At 40.6% G+C, this 23638-nt stretch overlaps 1 protein-coding gene across 1 annotated transcript in view; it reads right to left on the reverse strand.

The window, feature by feature from the left end:
• FYB1 (FYN binding protein 1) overlaps nt 1-23638 on the reverse strand; it is a gene marked incomplete at its 3' end in the record, with an annotated part of 246374 nt that overhangs the window by 29679 nt on the left and 193057 nt on the right. Inside the window, exons 11-13 of the mRNA XM_082275208.1 lie at nt 22558-22621; nt 20131-20259; nt 5070-5089 (exon numbers count right to left, since the gene is read on the reverse strand). Coding sequence (XP_082131334.1) covers nt 5070-5089; nt 20131-20259; nt 22558-22621 — 213 coding nt within the window. The remainder of the gene's footprint in view (nt 1-5069; nt 5090-20130; nt 20260-22557; nt 22622-23638) is intronic.

The following is a 23638-nucleotide window of genomic DNA, read 5'->3' on the forward strand; positions in this document are numbered from 1 at the left end:
TCCAGGGCAGAGAAAAGTTGAAGTAATGCTCGGTTTTACTGTCAAAGAGAAAAATTGGGGACTATGATCGCAGGCAGGCTTATACCTAAAATTTGCTCTCATGCTTTACCCAAAATCAAGATAGCAGGAGGCACATTATCCCAAAACCCAAATCGAGTTTTAGAAACCTTTAAGGAATTTTACCAAAAACTTTATAACCCAGGTACGAACCTGTCTCAACCTGAATTGGATCGTCTACTGGACTCAATTCTGGTCCCCAAATTGGAGGAACGTCATCGACAGAGACTAAAACAATCAATCTCTGCTGATAAATCGTCACAAGTGATCAAAAATTTAAAAAGCGGCTCTGCTCCAGGCCCGGATGGGTTCTCTGTCCCGTATTATAAAACTTTTTCTACCATGCTCTCTCTCTACCTTGCTCGCTTCTTTAATGCATTACGATGAGGCGCCCCCTTGGATCTATCTCCTAACTCACTACATTTCGATCATACCTAAACCAGGCAAAGGCACAAGCTCAGTAAGCAACTATCGCCCGATCTCTCTTATAAATAATGACCTTAAGATTCTGACCAAGATCCTTGCAGACTGTATATCTTCCTTTATAGGTCTTTACATACATAAGGATAAGGTGGTTTTTATCCCTGGGAGACAGAGGCTGGACCAGATCTACAGGGCGATTGACATCATCTCTCTTTTAAATTCACGTTGGTATGGCAGTCAAGCCCAGGAAGGCTTTCTGCTATCCTTAGACCTCCAGAAAGCTTTTGATTCTGTTTCTTGGCCTTACTTATTTGCCATCCTGAAAGGTTGGGGATTTGGTGAGTGTTTATTTAACATCATCGGTGCCTTACACTCAACTTCAGAGGCTCAGCTACGTCTGCAGAGCTTCTACTCTGAATCTTTTTCTGCATCTCAAGTGATACTAGGCAGGGTTGTCTCCTATCTCCATTAATCTTTGCTATTGCAATATAATCACTAGCTATAGCTATCAGAGAGAATCCTGACATGCGAGGGAATAATTGCGGCCCTCAAACCCATAAATGTGCTCTATTTGCAGATGATCTCCTACTTTCCCCTTTGAATTTTCTTCCAAATATCTGCCACATCTTAGAGGTCTTTGCCAAGGTTTTGGGTCTCTGTGTAAATTACAACAAATAACAAGCCCTAAATATTAACCTACCACTTTCCCTGGTTACAACCCTTCGAGGACAGTTTGGTTTCTCTTGGAGTGACACAATTCCATACTTGGGAGTTAATCTAGCTTCCAGGATAGACCAGCTTTACAAAGCTAATTACCCCCCTTGATAAATTTGATCAAGATGACCCTGCTTCCTCAAATTCTCTATTTTTTTAGATCACTTCCTATTCCAATACCCAGGGATTTCCTGAAATGCCTGTAGACCAAAATTATCAAATTCAACTGGGGATCGAAGGGTCACTGCTTGTCCAAGACTGTGCTTTTCTGCTCCCACAAAAAAGGTTGCCTAGGCTTGCCGAACCTCCATTGGTATTATCAGGCGGCCCAACTAAGTGAAATCTCTTAGGTATATCGGCGCTCAGGACTCCCCCGCCATACATTAGATTACTTATTATGGTGGTCTCCTAAACTGAGACCCTGATTTTTTTGCTCTATGGGACACCCTTAGGACTCATGCGCAATTAGTATCCTCCCTTAGGCCTTTGGCCCATATTTTCAGGAACCCGCAATTCCCTCTGGGTATGGAAATTTAGGTCTTTAAGTGGTGGCTTTACAAAGGACTATATAAAATTGGTCACTTTTTTCTCCCATCTGGTCCAATATCTAAACGGTACTGTGCTAGTAAAACTTGATATGCCTGCTTCTGAGAAGTTCGGGTTCTCTCAAATTTCAAATTTTCTACATAAACTTTGGGATCCAAAACCTAGTCCACCCCACATCGCTCCCTATGAAAACTGGTGTGGTCAAGCCATGGAGCAGAGGGAGGGGAATTTCAGTGATATACAGCTCACTCTCTTCAGCCCAGACCAAGACCCCTAATATGTTAGCTTGGGAAAGAGATTTAGCTCATGTTTGGGATCTCGAAGACTTGAATAAGAATTCCCTCAGGGCCACCAAAGGCACTTTGAACAAAGCTATGGCCAAAGCTAATCTAAAATTCATGATGAGATGGCACCTGGTCCCCACAAGATTGACTAAACTTTATCCCTCTTCTTTCCCAACCTGCTTCAGAGGCTGTGAACACATAGGAGACATGTTGCATGTATGGTGGAGTTGTCCCAAAATAAGAAGCTTTTGGAATAAAGTCTTTAACATGCTCCGCAAGATCTTGGGCTTACCTATCACAAAATCCCCCCATATTGCACTGCTCAATTTCCCAATAGCTTCTGCCACTAAAAGTCTTCAACAACTCATTTTTTTCATATTAACAGGAGCTAAACCGACCATTGCCAGCACATGGAAGCAACCTAATGTGTCCTTCATTGGTGCTAAGAGAAAAATCTCCTGGATTATGGCCCAGGGAAGATGGTTAGCAGGCTCTAAAACTCCTCTGAGAAGTTTGAAGCGAACTGGGAACCATGGTCAAATTATGTGAAAATACTGACCCCCCTGTAGAAACATCAGCTTACCATATCCAAAAACATGTTCATTCCTTCCTGGTCTCCTATCTCTACTACCTGGAATTTTTCCATCCTTTTATCCATTCTGTCTCTTCCTCACATTATCTTTGACCCCTTTTACCCTCTCCTTCCTTATTTACCCCAGAGGACTTAAGGTTCATATAGGAAGAGTCAATTCAGACTTCTGGGATCTGTCTGCTCTCCTCCTTCTCTTACTCCTCCTGGTGTTTTGGGTAAAATCACCACTATGCTTTTCTACATTATTTGTGGTCAACTTTGCACTGCAAGGCTTTTATCCTATTGTGAGAGTGTTGTCATTCCCCCTTGACACAGTTTGTTCCCAGCTGGGGTCTCAGGAGGCATTAGACAATTCCCTTTACCTTATTACCCATACGCGCTACAGCTGCTAATGTCCACAATAATTTGTTATATTGTTAGCTTTGCTGTATCCACATTAATGCCTAACCTTACTGTTTTATAATATTCAACAGACTCAGGTCTTGCTTTTCTTTGTCTTTTATCTGTTTCATTTTGTCTTCAGAAAAATATTCAATAAAAAATAATGCAGGAAAAACGTATCAGTGTGAAAGGGTTCTTAGGCTTTAAAGCTCAGGGTATTATTTTTTCTTGTTTAACCACTTTTATTACCAATATGACTGCGGCAGAGTGGCTTGGCTGCGTCCCGTCACGTAGTTCTACGTGACTGAGTGCATGTGGTTTCGGCGGCATGCACGCTCCGCCGGAGCCACCCTCCCGCTGTGTTTAGGCGACTGCTGCTGCCCTCCTGTGATCGTCGGAGAAACGGAGAGAAGACCCGCCTGCTTATGTAAACAAAGCAGGCGGATCTTCTGTCAGACAGGCAGGGAGAGATCAATTCAGCAGTTTCAGCTAAGCTACAGCCCCGATCTCTCTGTGCCTGTCACAGAATCATCCCTCCACACAGTCAGTAAGCATACAGGCATACATTTAACCCCTTTGATCCCCCCTTCCCTGCCAGTGTAATTTATACAGTAACAGTGGATATTATTTAGCACTCATTACTGTAGTAATGTCACTGGTCCCCTAAAAGTGTCAAAAATGTCAGTTAGGGGTCCAATCTGTCTGCCGCAATGTCGCAGTCCCGCTAAAAATCGCTGATCGCTGCCATTACTAATAAAAAAATAAAAAGTCCCAAAATCTATCCCGTAGTTTGTAAATGCAAAATCTTTTCTTTTGCGCAAACCAATTAAAATACGCTTTTTGGAATTTTTTTTACCAAAAATATGTAGCAGAATACAAATTGGCCTAAACTGATAAAAAAATACAATTTTTTAATTTTTTTTATTGGGAATGTTTTATAGCACAAAGTAAAAAATATGGCGTTTTTTTCAAAATCTTTTTTTTTTCGTTTATAGCGCAAAATCGAAAAACCGCAGAGGTGATCAAATACCACCAAAAGAAAGCTCAAATCTGTGTGAAAAAAAATACATCAATTGTATGTGGGTACAGTATCGCACAACCGTTAAAGTAACCCAGTGCCGAATCACAAAAAATGGCCTGGTCATTAAGGGGGTAAAACCTTCCGAGGCTGAAGTGGGTAAATTTGCTCTGTGTGACCTTAATTCTATCAATCGTTTTGTTTTTACATTTTTCACAGTTCTTTCCATTGCTGTAGCTTTCTGGCCCCTATCTATTGTGCTGGTTACCATTGGTGATGTACTCATAGATGGCCATATGCAAGAGCTTATTCAATACCAAGAAATATGCTATAACCAGAGCCTCCTATAAGAAATCATCTTAGACTACTTTTGGATTAAAAATAATCCTTTGGAAAAAAAAAAAAACAAGCAAACATTAATTACATTGTTGTTTATGAAGCTGCATGGAATTAGCATGTAGCCATTTAGGCGTTGGAGGCCATGCTATGCAGATGCTTATTTTAGTGGCTAACTAGGTAGTGAAGGAAGAATAAGGATAACAGGTCAAGAGCATTCACCAAAAAACAAGTGAGCAATGGTAACTTCTATTTCCCCTTCCTATCAAATTCAACCTATAAAAAGCTGCTCCTCCTGTTTCCCTATTGGCCACTAAGGTCATCCTCCACAATCTGCAGCCAGTAGGGTGACAATAAAGGCAGGGTTGAATGACACAGAGGGGTTGATTTAATAAAGGCAAAAAGAGCCTTAGTAAATGAGGCGAAGCTTCACTTTGCGAAAGAATACTCAATCACATGCAGGAAAAAAAAAAATACAGCATTTTTGCTTGCACATGATTGGATGATGCAAATCAGCAGAATTTCACCCTTATTTACAAAGCGGTGGAGCAACTGCATTTGTCTAATGGCCTTTAGTGAATCAACCCCAAAGTGTGACCATGATAACCGTGGCTTATATCTCCTCTGATAAAGCACAGCCAATTTTCAGGGCTCATAGAATAAAATAAGAATGCATAGTTCAGTGCCAAGCTAAATATTAGGCTTTAAGGTCACTTACCAGGAATGGATGAATGTGACCTGTAAAATATAAAGAAAAAAAACTTGGATTACTGGCTGCACACATTCAAATGAACATAATACCTACCTCTCCCTTTTTTATAGAGGTTAACAATTAATGGCATGCTTACCTAACATGGCCTTATGTGATAAACATCGATGGGTTTACTTAATACACCCAGAGCAGTGATGTGTGGTCCAACTCAACTCTTTTATGGGTACAAGCACCCCAATACTAGGTGGCATTCAACTAAACAAATACAGAAAAACATATATACAGTACATATATATATATATATATATATATATATATATATATATATATATATATATCCCAACTGTCCCTGATTTCGAGAAACTGTCCCTATTTTGGAACAAAGTCCCTCTTTCCTCCTCATGTGTTCCTTATTTTGGTCTAATCTATATAGTTGTATATAAAATGCACTATCTTTCAAAAAGTGTTTCCCAGTGCTAAACCTTTGGTCACATTTCTAAATTGTTGCATTTTTAAATGCAGCAAGCTGTCACAGCCGGGTTCCCATGGTGAAGATGTCGGCGCTGTCGAGGGGGGAACAGAGAATGAAGACGACTGGGGTGAGCTCACCGCTGAACCGTGGGACAGGTGAGTGGCTGGTTTTGAAAAGTCAGCAGCTACAGTTTTTGTAGCTACTGACTTTTATTTATTTATTTTTTGGTAGCTGGAGCGCCTCTTTAAGTCTCGTTTAAGCAGGGGGTGGGTCCTGTGCTTACATACTTTTACTAAAAGGTGTCCCTCATTCCCATTTCAAAAAGTTGAGAGGTATATATGTGTACTGTATCTATCTATCTATCTATCTATCTATCTATCTATCTATCTATCTATCTATCTATCTATCTATCTATCTATCTATCTATCTATCTATCTATCTATCTATCTATCTATCTATCTATCTATCTATCTATCTATCTATCTATCTATCTATCTATCTATCTATCTACAGTGCTGTATCTTGGCCTAGGCCAACAAGGCCCAGGCCTAGGGTGGCACTTTGCAGGGGGGCAGCAAAAAAGTGGGCACTGATAAGCTTCACTGATGGGGCTGCATTGATATTCTGCACTAATTGGCACTAATGGGCTGCACTGATGACCACTGATGAGGCTGCAATGACTGCCACTGATGAGGCTGCGCTGATGGCCACTGATAAGGCAGCACTGATATGATGCACTGTTAGGCTGCACTAATGGCCACTGACGGGGCTGTACTGATGGCCACTGATGAGGCTGCACTGATATGCTGCACTGATGGCCAGTAATGAGGCTGCACTCATAAGGCTGCACCGATGAGGCTGAACTTATGGAAAATGATGGGGCTGCACCGATGGGCACTGAAAAACTGGTTGTAGTCTGTGGTTTACAGATAACAGGGCGAGTCATAAACATGAATGGGTGTGGCCTTTACAGGAAGGGGTGGGTCATATTTAAATTAGGGGGTGCCCAAGTTTAGTCAGGCCTAGGGCAGCACAAAACCTAAATACACCACTGTATATATATATATATATATATATAAATATATAAAACCAGGAGTGTAACTACAATTCATGCTACAGCAAATCTTTGATAGGGCCTTCCCAGCAACCTTTCTACTGTCACTGATCTTAAAGTGTTACTAAACCCAGATCCTGCATTCACTATATCTGGTCTCCCATAGTACACAGAATATGGAAATGCAATTATTTTAGTGAATATAAACTGATAAATATCTTTTCTCATCAGCAGTATATATCAGGCTTGTGACTTCTATCAGTGTCTAGCCGAACACTGGTCAAAGCTTGTAGGATGAGTTTTAATTCTCCTCTGACTGTCTTAGGAGGCAACATAACCCCTGACCCTCTGTCTGGACAGTGCTGACTGAGCCTGTGCCGATCACACGCACCATCCCAAATAATAAATAAATAAATATCTCTAGAAAAACACACTAAACTGAGAATGTGCAGAGTGCCCCCAAGACTGCACTATCAGGACATGGATTGGGAACTGTGGAAGACGGGGAGGATCGGAGAAGACAGCATCAAACAGCCTTTTTACACAGTGCATAGGTTTAACCCCTTAGGTTCCACAGTGAGTATAGCAATTATGCTTTACTGCATATACACACTGATTTTTACTGTTGTGGGTTTAGTAACACTTTGAGGCTCCGTTCACACCTGAGCGCATTGTTTTCACGCGTGTTTATTTGGGCTCATTTCAGGTGTTTTTTCTGGCTTTTTTCAGGTGTTTTTTTGCATGTGTTTGGAGGCAGGCATTGACATCTAACAAAAAATCTTGTAATCTGCCAAAAAAGAAGCTCATGTACTTTTTTGAGCTTCAGGTGACAAAGAGCTCATATGTGAACAGTGGCCATTGAAATGAATGGGATTTTGCTTGTTGGGCGTTTTGAGACTTCAGAGATGAGCATTATATGAGCTGAAATACGCTGAGGTGTGAACAGGGCCTCACATAAAGTAGGTCTGAATCAAAGACAGGTGACAGGAGAGCTTACAGCATAATCCGTACACTACTAGGGAGCGGTGTTATAGATAGAAATTGTCAGGTAGGAGCGGCAGTTCAGGAAATAAACTTTTAACATTAATGTTCCACTTTACACTATTAGGACACCTAAACAGAGTCTCCTTACTGCACAGCCTACAAAAAGGGAACTGTGACTAATGACAACAATTCAGAAGTCTGCTCATGTGTGTCTGATGTCATCTGTTCTTGATTGGAAATGTCACAGGCGGTACAGGGTCAGTGTCAACAGCAACCTTTGCAATCCTTAATGATACACTACTGGGTTTGCTATCTTTACATCCAAATAGATTTTCTATGTATATTTTCCCCAGACCCCATAGCAGCCACGCCGGCTGCTCTGGCTATTGGTATGCCACTGTATGTAAATATCATTTACAATAGATCAACTATAAGAGCTGGTTCACACTGGGGCGGCTTCAAAGCCGCCCGACTCTGAAGCCGCTCCCTGCAGCGCGACTTCAGCATGGCTTGCAAACAACTTCTTTAATAGAAGTCAAAGCAAGCCGCTCCGAAGTCGCCCCCAAGTAGTGCAGGAACCTTTTTCTAAGTCGGAGCGACTTGAGTCACTCTGATTAGAACGGTTCCATTGCACTGAACGGAGTGTGACTTGTCAGGTGACCAAGTCGTCTGACAAGTCGCCCCAGTGTGAACCGGCTCTTATACATGTAGGTGAAAACAGTGATGTAATTAAAATATATACAAATCCACATTAAGTGTCCATACACAGTATATAACAAAATATATAATAAAAATGACACACATCTTTCTAAGATCACCTAATGATTAGAACCTATATCTGAGCAAGTCACAAGCAAGTCTCAAGTTACAGTGGCGAAAAACAAGCAAGTCAAGTCGAGTCCCTGCTAGAAGTCAAGTCAAGTCAAGTCATTTATTTTGGTCAAGTCACAAATCAAGTCAAAATACTGATCTACCCCAATTTTCACCTTTAAATCAGTTAAAAGTCAGTGGTCAGAAAAGGTTTTGTTTTATTTTCAACAAAACTGCTTAGTGCTTTTTTCTTTTCATATTAAAGAAACACTTTGAATGTCAATCCTTCGTCCGGTCATGTTTCAACACCACAGTCACTAAAAACATGTTAAGTATTTCCATTGTTAAACAGCCAGTGTCCTAACAATCAGAACACACTGAGGTGTTTTAAGTGACTGCGGTGTTAGAAACATAACAGGCACATTAGTTTTGCTTTAACACATCTTGAGAAAATGCAAATATTTAATAACTTAAAAAAGTAAAGTAATTTTGAGTCATCTGTCTTAAGTCAAAGTCAAGTCTCAAGTCATGAATACCAAGTCAAAGTCAAGTCGAGTTAATTAACTAAATTTAATTTTAGTCAATTTTACTGAATTAATTTTAGTCAAGCAAGTCTCAAGTCCTCAAACTGGTGACTTAAGTCTGACTTAAGTCAAGTCATGTGACTCAAGTCCCCCACCTCTGGTCTCCCAAGTGTGGAGGTGAAATAATTGTGGTGATTGGTGATTTGGTTAAGATTTGGTTAGGAGTCCAACTTTAACCTTAACATTGAATAGGCTAAGTCGCCCGAGTGCAAGGACCTTGTCATGTTTATGATAGCGCCGCTGTATATTCGAGTACAGAATGCATTGCCATTCATGTCTATAGGAGGCTGTATGCTGCACCCGGGCTGCCCAAGCAGAGGAATGATTCCAGCTTTAGAATTGATTGGGCTAAGACACCCAAGTGCAAGGACCCATATGTGTTTTAACTATTTTACTGTTTGCACCTAATTTTTTTTATTAGAGTTGATCCACTGTACAGTATAGTTACGTATATATGTATTTTTCTGTATTTGTTCAGTTGAGGGCCACCTAGTTTTTGGTAAAATGTAAAACTCACTTTCAGTATGTTTTCTTTGGATCTGTGATTTACAAAGTGATGATGGCATGCGCCGCTTGGAAACAAGCAATTTTTAAAATGAGAACACTAATGGCAGCCATGTTCCTCTCTTAAGCATGCCCATTTTTGGGCAAAGGGTTTAACATATTAAAAATAAATGGAAAAGAAATAAAAAAAAAAACACAGGTGCATCCTCTTTTTTCTATTACCCTACTTTGAGGAAAAATGTTTGCTGTGAACCCCACAGGTACACTTTAAACATAGGTTGTAGTACTGCTGGAACCAGCACCCTCCAGCCTGAGAGAGGCCAAATATAACTCTGTGACATCAATTGGAATAATCAGCTTCTAAAATCCACATTAATCATATTTGCACTTACCACTCTGATTCATATTGATTTTATATATAAGTTATATAGATTATTTATATTAGAACAGTAATAAATATAAAATAACATAGATATTGCAGAATGGTAAATCAAACATTTCAGGAGAATGATTTACAATAATATATATAATGACACACCACAGTTTGTACAATCATAGAAAAGTGTGACAGTAAGTGAATATTAGAACAGATAAGAAATAAGTGCTGTTATTGATTATTAATTGCTGGAGGTGATGTAAAAACTGAAAGTTGAGATTTGTTTAAAACCCAAAGCAACACCCTGTTTAAATGCAATAAATATTGAAATGGTTTGAAATTTATCGATCAAATTAGTACATATACTCTGGCCATTATCGATTAGAAATTAAAACCATGTATGGCCGGCCTTAGTCACATATGCTAAGGCTTCAGCTAAAACGCCTTTAAATTCTGCTGGGTTTGTTTGGATTCCCCAAATCTCTTATCTTTTACAAAATACATGAATGTGAAAAATTGTTATCAGACCTCAGCTCTCTGTTCAAAGGTATGCTTACTAAGTGTATAGGAACCTGAGCGGTTGAGGCTGACATCCCTGGTGTGTATACTGCGTAGAGGTGGAAATACTGTGATTTTTTTTTTTATGTCAAAGGTATTCAAATGACAACCAAATGGTGGTTTTTTCAAAGATGAAAAGATTTTAACTCTGGAATTTCTTTAACCCTCCTCTTGTGTTAGGGTCAAAACTGACCCGTTTTCAGGTTTTGAATGTCTATAAGTATCACATAAATTTGTTTATTGCATCAAGATTTTTTTACTTTGTCAGGAACCTCTATTTAAACAATGTAATAGAAAAATAATCCTTTTCACTAAATTATAAAATACTGTGGTGAAAATTAAGACGTTCATGATGTTAGGGTCAATTCTGACCCAGTTATAATATAGGATTTTAGGACACTAATAAGTGCCAAAACTGAAATCATAAACACTCTCTCTGCTTAGTAACAGTGACAGCCAATCCCCTCTCAACCCTGTGAGCTGTAGTTAGGGAGGGGCCTATCTCTTTTCCTGCTTGTCTGCTTCTCTAAATAAAGTGAAGAAACATAGGACAAATTCATTTCAGAGTTGCTGACTTTATTATACCATTTTTTCAATTTGACAATGAGAGGTATGCTATCAAAAGAAAGGTCTAGGGGTCACACCAAAAATATTAAAACCAATCTTTTCAAGGATAAAGAAGCCTAACAAGGTAACCAAGAGGTAAGAAACAAATTTGATGATAAATAATTATTCAGAGGGTATTTTATGGCTGATTTAAAACACGGGTCAAAACTGACCCTAACATCATGGATAGTAATGGAATTCTAACATAAGAGGAGGGTTAACTAAAAGAGAACTACATAATTTAGCACTCTCAGGGGTTTGCCCAATGCAGCCTAAACGATAATGCTTCATGATAATATTTAATAACTATGTCCAATATACATAGCCAAATGTGAACACCTGACCATCATCCCTTCCCTATACTTTATATTGTTGGGCATCCCATTCCAATACCATGGCCCTCCCTTTGCAGTTTTAACAGCCTTTATTCTTCTAAAAAGGCTACCCACAAGATTTTGGTGTGTGTTGGTGGAAAATATTGTCCATTCAGCCAAAGAAGCATTTGTGAGGTCAGGTACTGATGTTAGATGAGAAGACCTAGCTCCCATTTTGAGGGTGATTTACTAAACTGGAAAGTGCACAATCTGGTGCAGCTCTGCATGGTAGCCAATTACCTTATAACTTCAGCTTGTTCAATTAAAGTGGCTGTAAACTCTCTCATATACCCAGTGAAGTGTCTGGCCTCAGGTGATACACAGAGATGATACAAATACTCCTACATAAGTTTTACTTGTTTGTCAGCAGTCTTCTCTTCTCTACACCCTTTCAAAAGGGCAGAATCGTGTTAGAATCCTTTTCTATCTGTTAGTATCACAGAGGAGGGGGTGGAGAGCTGCAGTTACACTGTGTGAGAGCTGATGGGAGGAAAGGGACACAGCCCACTTCACACAGCAAACAGTAGAGAAGGAAGGATACAGAGCTGTGTTTTGAATAGACAAGCTGTTGTGTTGAGCTCCCTCTCCCATCACAAATTTATCTCATGTGTCGGGAAAACTTCTCAGAAGTGAGACATGCTGATAACAGAATGAAGAAATGTCATCAGCACACTAAAGATTCCTCAAAGGGTCCAAAGCTTTATTCCTTGGTCACTTGCCTGATGAAGTGGTCCTGCATGGCTCCAAAATGTTGCTATATATTTATCATGTGATCACGGAATAAAGCTTTGGACCCTTTCGAGGAATCCTTGGTGTGCTGATGACATTTCTTCACTTTGAGTATCCACCATTTTCAACCTATGGTCATTACAGCACCCAGCATCACTGAACAGCTGGTTATCTTGAATGTGTGCGTAGGGAATATTGCGTTTGGATGCTGATAACAGAGAAATGAAGAACCAGAGAGAAACCACACTTAGAGCTTTGGGGAGAGATAAGTAAACTGCAATTAAACAAGTAAAACCTATGTAACATAGTAACATATTAACATAGTTAGTGAGGTTGAAAAAAGACATCAGTCCATCCAGTTCAACCTATGATGTGCGTGTGTGTTTGCTGTTAACCATACATTGTATACCCCTGTATGTTGTGGTCTTTAAGGTGCCCATTTACTAGTTTTTTTAAACTATCGATGCTCCCTGCTGATACCACTGCTTGTGGAAGCGAATTCCACATCCTTACTGCTCTGACAGTAAAGAACCCCCTACATACTTTAAGGTTAAACCGCCTTTTCTCTAGTTTTAGTGAGTGGCAACGTGTCTTATTGTATTCCCTTTCTCTGAATAGTTTGTTCCTTATGCTAGGGTCGCCAGTACAGTATTTGTACATTGATATCATATCCCCTCTCAATTGTCTCTTCTCGAGAGAGAATAAGTTCAGTGCTTGAATCTTTCCTCATAGCTGATGTCCTCCATTCCCCTAATTATTTTTGTTGCCCTTCTCTGGACTCTCTCCAGTTCCAGCACATCCTTCCTGAGGACCGGTGCCCAGAACTGGACAGCATACTCAAGATGTGACCGGACCAGAGTCTTGTAGAGTGGGAGAATAATCTCTTTATTTCTGGAGTGAATCCCCTTTTTTTATACATCCCAGTATTCTTTTGGCTTTGCTTGCAGCGGCTTGGCATTGCATGCCACTGCCAAGCCTGTTGTCTACCAGTACCCCCAGGTCCTTTTCCATCCTAGACTCACCCAGAGGTTCCCCCCCCCCCCTAGTGAGTAGCTTGCTTTCTGGTTTCTGGCACCCAGGTGCAATCCTTTACATTTTTCAACATTAAACCTCATCTGCCATGTAGTTGCCCACCCCATAATTTTGTTCAGGTCCGCTTGTAAGGTTTACACATCCTGCATAGAAGATATTGGCATGCTTAGTTTCGTATCATCCGCAAATACTGAGATTGTACTAGATATCCCCTCCTCTAGATCATTTATGAATAAATTAAACAGGATTGGTCCCAGGACAGAACCCTGGGGGACTTGTATCATCTCTGTGTATCACCTGAGGCGATTCACTTCACTAGGTATATGTGAGGGTTTACAACCACTTTAACCACTTAAGCACCGGAAGATTTTACCCCCTTCCTGACCAGGGCCTATTTTGCGATTCGGCACTGCGTGACTTTAACGGACAATTGCGTGGTCGTGCAACGCTGTACCTAAACTAATTCGACGTCCTTTTTTTCCCACAAACAGAGCTTTCTTTTGGTGGTATTTGCTCACCTGTGCGATTTTTTGATCATGCGCTATAAACAAAAAAGAGCGTCAATTTTGCAAAAATAACAATATTTTTCACATTTTTTTTATATGAAATTCCCCCAAAAAAATGTAAAAATCTAAATTTTTTTTAACATTTTAGGCCAATTTGTTTTATGCTACATATGTTTGGTAAAAAAAAAAATCGCAAAAAGCGTATTTTGATTGGTTTGCGCAAAAGTTATTGCGTTTACTAAATAAGGGAAAGATTTTTGTCATTTTTGTTGTTTTTTTTTAACGCGTAATGGCGGCGATCTGTGATTTTTTTTGCGGTACTGCGACATTGCGGCGGACAGATCGGACCCTTGACTGACATTTTTGACACTTTTCGGGGTTACCGGTGACATTACTGCAGTAATCAGTGCTATACATATGCACTGTTACTGTAAAATGACACTGGCAGTGAAGGGGTTATGTGTGTCCCTAGGGGCGTGTTTCTAACTGTGATTGGCTGTGGCTCAGTCAATCACAGGTCATACATAGCAGAACCGTATGATCACTATTCATACACAGGGGAGAAAGGCAGGCGGCTAATGTAAACAAGCCGCCTGTCATCGGGTCCGCCGGGGACACACGCGGGGGGGGGTCCGTGACTGCACGGGAGCGCGCCTCCGGCGGCGCGTGCTCGCTCCCTAGACCCTCACAGGCTAGCGACGTAGCCCTACGTCGCTTTGCCTGTGAGGGGCTGACCGCCGCAGTAAATAGTCGTGCGGCGGTCGGCAAGCGGTTAAGCTTTGACAAAAAAAAACAAAAACCTTGAAGCTAATTGAGTTCTATGCAGAGCTGCACAAGATTTTGCACTCTCCAGTATTAGTAAATTAGCCCTATTGGGTACCAGATAACTAATCCCAAAGGTGTTTAGTAGTAATGGGGTCATGGTTTTGTGTAGACCACTTGAGTTCCTCCACACCAAACTCATCAAACCATGTCTTTATGGAGCTGGCTTTCTACAAGGGGCACAGTCATCTCGGAACAGAAAATGACCTTCCCACAAGGTTGGGAGCACAGAAATGTCTACAATATATTTGTTTGCTGTAGTGTTAAAAATAACCTTCACTGAGAATACCAGGAAGCTGTAAATGAGAATACAAAGCCTAATCTTATATCTTTCTCTCTTTGTACTTGCAGAATGTAGTGCCAGACTAGTCAGCCTGGGTTGCAAGCCACTCACATGCCCCCTTTCACACTGTTGACTCAACAGGCAGAGAGATGGGATGCCAGTATTCAGTGTAGCTACATGCTCTTCTAAACTGCTATTCAGATAGAGGAGATGTGAAGGTAGTAGCACCAATGCCTTTCAGTTAACTAAGTAGATTTAAAGAGACCACGTTCCCAGAACTTTAATTTCTTAAAAAATATTCCCAAAAACTATATAAGCATTTAAAATATTGTATGCATGTTGTTTACTAGTAAAATCCTCCCTTATGTAGACATTCAAAAGTTCTGAGAGGGCTTCTAGGTGCTTTTTAGCTGCCCCAGGTGATTCAGAGCTGTAATTAATATGACCCAGATTGAGCAGCCTTCCTCAACCTTCTACTCCAGAGGAGTCCTTGAAATAATTTTCAAGTCTTATGCCCCATACACACGTGCAGATTATCTGCAGACTTTTGTCTGCAGACTTACCAAAACCATATAATATGAGGTCAAACCTAACCACTTTCAATTTGTATGCAATCCGGCAGGCCCTTGCACTACATAGAAAAGGTAAGTCTGCAGACAAAAGTCTGCAGATAATCTGCACGTGTGTATGGGGCATTAGGGAACCCCTGATAAGATTAGTCCAACAAGGATCATTGGAAAAGTGCCCCTTACATTGGTGGTGGGAACAATACCCCCCCCCCCCTTACAGAGGTGGCCAGAATGACACCCTTGCAGTCATGTTGCTGGCTTTGCCAAGTGGCATTGGACATGGAAATATGTAGGCACTATCAGATGGGAGGTCAGTTAGCCACAGCTCAAGGAACCCCTTTGCTACCCCTGGGAGAACCCCAGGGTTCCATGGAATCCACAGAACCCTTGTTGACAATACTTTTTCTAGAGTATTCCCCTTCACTACTCCCAGAGCTGCTACATAATAAATGATGTAAGGAACTAAGTGGAGGGACCGAGATATTGGGCCAGCACAGTGAGTAAATAGATACTCCCAGAAGAGGAGAGGGCTATGACATGCAAGGGGGAGGGGGCTGTGCTAGGCAATTGACTTTTCCTGGAATAGTTAGATTTTCTATCAAGTTCACAAGCACATTGCAAGTGAAAAACAACACAAGTAAACATTTAAAATTATTGATTTCTCTGTGATTTCTGGCAGATTTTTTTCAAGCTGGTGACAGGGTCACTTTAATCATCTTTATCATATCTCAGATGTGATCTTAAGGATGCTGTGGAAATATATTTTAAATAGTGATGCAACTGCTGATCTGCATGTGAAGGATTATCCCAAACATTACTAAATCATGCATGCTAATAAAATGCATGGAGCTGGTATTTATTAATTTCCATTAACAATACTGGTTTGGCTTAAAAATGAGGCCTTGTACTTTCCAGATTTTTACAGATATGCCTCGTTTCCACTGAGTGGTACGATACGGTTCGGTTCAGTACGGTACGGTTCGGAACGGTACACCTTGCGTTTCCACTGCCAATAGTACCCTTTCATTATAGGCATGGTGTAGCAGGAAAGCTGTGATAGACGATTCTCTGTCAACCAATCAAAGTTCTGCAGAGTGTAGCTCCACCCTGTTGGTACGATACTAATGTGCTTGGTACCCCAACGAAAGGGTCCCAAAAAAGTGGTACGGTACAGTTCGGAATTAGGGTACCATTCACAATGGAAACGGCATAAATAGCGTACCTTACCAAACCAAACCGTACCAGAAAGCTCAGTGGAAACGGGGCATTAGTGAACCAAAGCAGTTTCATACAGCCTATAGATGCTCAATCAAAACTGCTACTATTAAACAGCTAGTATCCAGAAGCATCTTGTATCATTGGGTCAGCTAAGGCAGTGATGAAATGCCACTCCCCTGCTGGTGGGCATCCCTCTGAGGTGCTAATCCTCTGCTCTCAAGATCCTTGCCAATATTTTGGCTATGGACATCTAAAAAAAATGCAGAGAAACAGATTCCACTGGGCAGAGACATTCATATCATTCATGCATGCATACCACTGGGCATCTAAAAAATATAGCCTATTATGAATTATAGCCTAATTATACATTTGGTGTACATACAGTACATACATGCATTAAACTTTTTCAGACTTGCTTTCTCTTATCGGTGCAAGATATGGAAGCTCAAGATTCTTTGCTAGTTGGTAAGGTTGAATAAAGATACCAGTTCATCCCGTTCAACCTTTGTGGGTGTGTGTTTGTGTTAATACCATTTCCCATATCCCTGTATATTACATCTGCTAAGATGTCCATCTATGAGTTATTTTAGAATTTTTGATTCTCCCTGCAGACACCACCAACTGTGGAAGGGAGTTCCACAGCCTTACTGCTTTGTAAAGAAACCTCTAAGGTTAAACGGCTTCTCCTCCAACTTCATTGAGTGGCCACATGTCCTGTTAAGCTACCTGAGACTGAAACGTTTCCTCTCTATGCTTGAATCTTTATTAAGATATTTGTATATCGCTAATATATCACCTCTTCTCCAGGGAGATTACGTTTAATGTTTGTAGTCATTCCTCGTAACTAAGGCCTTTCAGGCCCTTTTAACTTTGCTGCCATTCACTGGACTCTCTCCAGTTCAAGTACATCCTTCCTGAGGACTGGTAATCAGAACTGAACAGCACTCCCATGATGTGGCTGAACCAAAGTTTTGTAAAGTGGTGGACCTAAAGTTTTATCTCTTGAGTAAATATCCGATTTGATGTGTAGCACCTTCCTAGCTAGATAGGTGCTAGGTAAAGCATTTATTGCTCCTGCTGCTTATCAGGGGAGCCTGATCTATTAGGTTGCCTGTCACATGTTTCCAGGTGTGATTCACTGGGTCGGAGGGTGTGTCCCCACTGCATGAAATGAGGGAGCTTGTTGGACAGTGGAGGAAACCTAGCCAGTGACACATCATGTTTTATGGCAGTCCCAGTGGGAGGACATTCTGCAATGCATCCTGGGATTGGCTATAAATACTGAGTGGACATGTGACAGGGCGTCTTTGGCGGGAAGCAGAGTCCCAGGAGGAGGTGGACCGCTGTCTCTCCTCCTGCAGTGTGTGAGGAAGGTGATCTTAGGGGTCGGCCTAATGAACCAGGTGTGGAGCTGAGCTGCAGAGGATCCCGAGTAACTGACAGTGGAACTGCTGGCAGAGTCTTTTGGGAAAAACATGAATACTAAGGGACCTGCCAAAGGGTCTGGCCCAGAAAGGGGGACCACTCCAGTGAAGTCAGGGGATCAAGGAGCTAGCTCACACGGGGAGTATGACAGTAAAGGGGGTGCCATGTAAAAAGCCCTGAAGAATAGGAACAAAAGGGGGTGCCAGGAAGGACCCTGAAGTGTGTTCTGCAGTACAGTACAGCTTATCTAAAGTGGTTCATTTATCACTACTTCATCGCTATTGACAAGGTGAAGCAACGGCCTTGCCGCATTCAAGTGCAGTTAAACGTCCCAGCAAATTGTGCATAGTTTATTGAAGTTGGAGTATCCCACCCATTCCCGTCTCCTATCCAAGTTCTCAATAAAACAACAAAAAAAAAACAAACCCCTAGACTATTTCTTGACTGAGCCAGGCACTTTAAAGTCGCTAAACTATTGTACTGTTGCTTTGGGTAACCCAGGGGAACCCGTCACCAGCAGTGCCCAAGGGAGTAGTGCTACAGATGCATGCTAAAATTCTGTTAGCTTTGCTTGCTACAGTATAGAACTCTCTTACACAATTGGTGGAATAGTACATTACAGAACTCTCTTCCAAAATTGGTGGAATAGTACAGTACAGAACTCTCTTCCACAATTGGTGAAATAGTACAGTATAAAACTCTCTTCCACAATTGGTGAAATAGTACAGTATAGAACTCTCTTCCACAATTGGTGAAATAGTACAGTACAGAACTCTCTTCCACAATTGGTGAAATAGTACAGTACAGAATTCTCTTCCACAATTGGTGAAATAGTACAGTACAGAATTCTCTTCCACAATTGGTGAAATAGTACAGTACAGAACTCTCTTCCACAATTGGTGGTATCAGCGGGGAGTATCAATACTTTTAAAAGACTATTGGACGTGCATCTCAAAGAACACAATATTCAGGGAAATGGAAAATTAATATCGTCACTGACATACACACACCTACACAGGTTGAACTGGATGGACTGTTGTCTTTATTCAACCTTAACTACTATGTAACTATGTGAGTGAAAAAAAAGTCTTTGAATACGCCCTATTGGGAGGGCGAAACGCGTTGACGTAATTCCGGTACGGCACCCGAGCTTTCGCCACTTCCGGTTTACTTCCTGAATAGCCGTGGAACGCACGCCGATAGCGGCGTTCCCGGCTCCCACTGCAATTTACCTCGCTCAGATTTTTTACTTATTATGTGAGTATGTTTTTGGCTTTACTTTAATAAAACCTTTCAAACGGGCTTCACTATTTTTGGTCCCCTTTCTTTCCTGATAAACACTGTCTGGACGAATCTAGGATTACCTACGGTTGGGAAGGTCCATTCAGCTCCTGATCCCTAAGGAGAAGCCCTTGTGTCATTTACATTTAAGTGTCCACAAGCTCTTTAGACCCTAACATAGGGTCCACATGTTCTGGTGAGTAGGGGTCCTGGAGGGGTCACTGCCACTTGAAGCACGAGTGTTTTTATCTGCACTGGAGCACTTTATCAACGATTATATATTTTTATATTTTTGGACATTTTTTCAGATTTTTTATCATTTTTATCATTTTGGACATTTTTATATATTCTATTTTATTTTTCCATACAATTTTGTATCACATGAGTATGTTTAGTTAATTTTATTCATGTATGTTAGCGCTGTGATATTGACTACTTATATGTAACTATGTAAGTATGGGATTGCATGCTACTGCTGAGTCTGTCATCAACTAGGACCCACAGATCTTTTTTCATCCTGGATTGGATTCCCCCAGAGGTTCTTCCACTAGCAAGTAACTTACATTCATTATATATATATATATATATATTTTTTTTTTTTAACACCCTTGCCCCACTTCCAAACATGTTTTTTCTTATTGGAATGTGGCATCCTCTTACTGAAAATTTGCTTCATTGTAACAGCATTGGGTCACTTTGTTAGCTTACAGTTTAACAGTGAATCAAACACAGATCAGGTGAATTTGGTTAATCTTTGATAGAGAAGCAAATGATTAATGGCAGATATTTGATTGGGAACAGTAGTACAGTTATATCAATGAATTAGTACAGCCCGATTGCTGTAAGCAGAGGTGCCGCCAGTTTTAAGGCTTTTTCTTACAAAGAAAACTCGTCTTCGCCCTCTTCAGACTCAGTTTTTTCGGAGACATGTTTCTGTTTTTGTTGGGTCCCCTTCCGCTTCTTAAACCAGGACCACGTGCCGCTTTTCTCTTCCTCCTGCGGTACAGAGCTTTGCAGTGTGTAGAGTGCACCGTTCAGTTCAGACATTCACATTTCAAGGGACAAAGCAACAACAGAACACCAACTGACAGAGTCATTTCCTACAGGGATAGAATCACTTCCTACTTCTTAGATCTCATGGGGATGTGGATGGAAAGGCCTATTTTTCTAGGTTCTGCTTACCTGCCCTAATATAGGGAGTATCACTTTTCCAGCTGCATTTATTATAATATTCAAAGCTGAAGTCCAAAAATCAAAAACAAAACAAAAAAAACAGTACAGTAATGTATTCAATAAAAAATAAATAAATAAATAAATGAATACATTTACATGCAGTTTTGAATTTGAAAAAAAATAAAAAAAGGTGCGCTCAACCTGTCCTGATGTATCCCATAAACCAATATGGGAACATAACAAAAAACATTTCTGTGGTTGCGTGAACTAATACAAAAAAAAGTTGATGAGTGCGCTAAAAAAATTTAGTGCAAAACGTAATAATTGCAATATATATAAAAATATAAAAAAATATATATATAATATGTGCAATAAATATGGTGCCAAAATAAATAGAGTGAATGAATAGATAAATATACAGTGTGCCAAAACTTGCTCCATCCAGTGATTAATATGCAAATGAATTAAATATATAAGAATAGATGCAATAAAAACTGTATATCAAAAATGGTGTTAAACGGGTTGACAATAAAAAAAATTGTACAATACTTAATAGTGGCAATATATATAACAATATATGCAATAATGGTTGGGCAAATAAATAGAGTGAATGAAAAACGAATTATATAAAGTGTTCCAAAACTTGCTCCATGCAGTGAATAAATATGCAAATGAATGCAATGTATATAAAAAAAAAAAAAAAAACATACAATAAAAATTGTGAACCAAAAACAGTGTTAAACGGGTATTTTCACATTGGGTTATCTGAGGTGGATCCACACCAAAGGATGTAAATCTATATACTCCACAAAAAGCAGCACTCCTTCTGGGTAAGGGAGAGGCAGGACTAAAGGCCATAAGGTTTGCTGCAGTGCACATATTCTAACAAGAAACATCCAACAAAAAGGGAAAGCATAGGGGTAGCTGCTCCTTCACTATTTGAGAACAGGCTGCGGGCATGGAGGTGACCGATCTGTATTTATTAAATTGCAATAGATAAAATCAGCTCACCAGTCTGACTGTGCTGTGTTATCGAACTGTGTAAAAGTCAGGGCTGAATGGACTGAAGTGCAAATTATTTTGAATGAATGAATGGTGTATTTAATATTTGCCCCGGGGTTTTGCCTTTAGGTTCTGTTCACATCTGCGCAGGAGCGACCGGTCCATAAGGGGCGCCACCCCCCTAGTTTGCATGCGGGACGCTGGATCCATAGATTTCTATTTGTTTTTTTTTTTTTTTTCCAAGCACATGATTAGAGCTTGAGGCTCTAAACGGTTTGAAAAAGGTTAGGCTCGGGGCGCAGTGCTCTACCCACCCACTTGTGAATCAATATTCGCTATTGGTTTCTGGCTTCTCCTCTCGGTCAATCAGGATAGGAGGCAGATCTAAAAAAAACCGGGTTGGCCGGGAGGAGAACCCTGGAGGGGTGAGTGCGGACTGGGGGTGGGGGGGTTATTTGCCTCCCCCCCCCAAAAAAGTTTGGCACCAACCACCACTGCATCTGTGCATTCCTGTAATGCCCACAGGAACCCACATTTCTATGTGTGTTCCCAGAACCTGTGAAAAATGTAATTATTAATGGCAACCCAAATGTGGGAAGCAAACACAAATTTTGCTGTGTGCAAAAATGTGCGAGAAACACGGCTAAATGCACGGTAATACCTGCGCAGATCAGAGCAAGGCAGATGAGCTACTTTGCCATGTTTGTCCTGCATAGGGCACCCCAATGAAATCATAGCGAGTGTTGTGCAAAAAAAAAAAAACGTGCAGAAAAAGAAACTCGTGAACAAAATGTGCATTGCAAAACGCTAGGTGTGAATGGGGGTCTTAATGTTACAGAGAATGCAGCCGGAGAAGTGACAATCCTTGGCAAGTTTGAACAGAGCACAGAGTTTCAAGACATAATATGGTTGGAATCCCAAAGCAATATGAGTAAGTAAGCATTTATTAGATGCAAAGATGAACATGGGCCATTTTATAAATGGTAAATTTTGGTATTTCATAATACATCTTGCTGGTTGCAATAGCAGCAAATACCAGGAAAAAAAAATCTCTTGTGCTGAATTACCGGCATTCACACAGTGATAGTAGCAGATTCATTATGTTGTTTACTATTGTATGCAGAATACATACCTGTCATGGGTGTCATCATCAACTCCATCATAGATGTCTTCATTGCTCGGTGGAGGTGGGAAGACTAGGCAAACAAAATATCCAGCATTAACTTAGTGCTAATCTCATTTAAAGCAAACCTGTCACCTAGTATAAATGTATAGTAAAAGCCCCAGACACTACAAGATGCGATTACATTTATTTTCCAGATAATCTTTATCTGTGACTCTCTGAAATGAGTTATTAACCCCATTCGCACCCTCTACCTGTCAATCTGGGGTATCTCTTTTTTGCTTTGGCTAACCACTGCGGACCTTACCAGTCTATATACCAAAGTTACCACTCTTATGGTCACTATTATTATGGTAACTAATCTATTATGGTTATTATTATTATTATTATGGTCTTATTAGTCACTACAAGTGACTACATCAGCCTTTTTTAAGTATTCGATTACAAATACTAAGCTAAAGATAATCATTTAATAAGATTCAGCAGGTATTTACTAAGCATTAGCAAAAATCTACAGAACTCAGCCCAGTTGTCTCCCAAAGCTCATATCTAGTCCCAAGTACAAAAACGTATTATACAGCAGCTTATCAGCTTTTGGATGAAGTGGCTGCATTATTTTTCCTTTTTTTCTGGCTCTTTTCCTTTTTTTCACCTGGTAATCCAGTCATTAAAGGGGTTGTATACCCTGCTTTGTTATTTTTACCTACAGGTAAGCCTATAATAAGACTTACCTGTAGGTAAGATGAGTATCTGTGGACCGTTTAGGAGATATCCACCCTGCATGCAGCCACTGACATCAACAGCGAATGCGCTCTCAAGGTCCAGGATATCGTGGCAAAATTTCAGAGCTTCTTGCCAGGACTGAGGGCTCCCATGCCCATACGCGGGAGTGACGTCATCGCGGCTCCGGCCACTCACAGTGCTGGAGCCGGCAATCCCGGAAGAAACGCCGGGGGAACATGTCAGCCCCCTCAGCGGTGACCGGGCGCTGCTGTGGGGGCTTTGTTCTAGGGTGCATACTAGCACATTATGCCATTGAATTGCAGGGTGTTTTTGTTTTTTTTTAAGGTATACAACCGCTTTAAAACAC

Source organism: Pelophylax lessonae (genome assembly GCF_965119305.1).
Source record: "Pelophylax lessonae genome assembly, chromosome: 1".
Taxonomy (NCBI): Eukaryota; Metazoa; Chordata; class Amphibia; order Anura; family Ranidae; genus Pelophylax; species Pelophylax lessonae.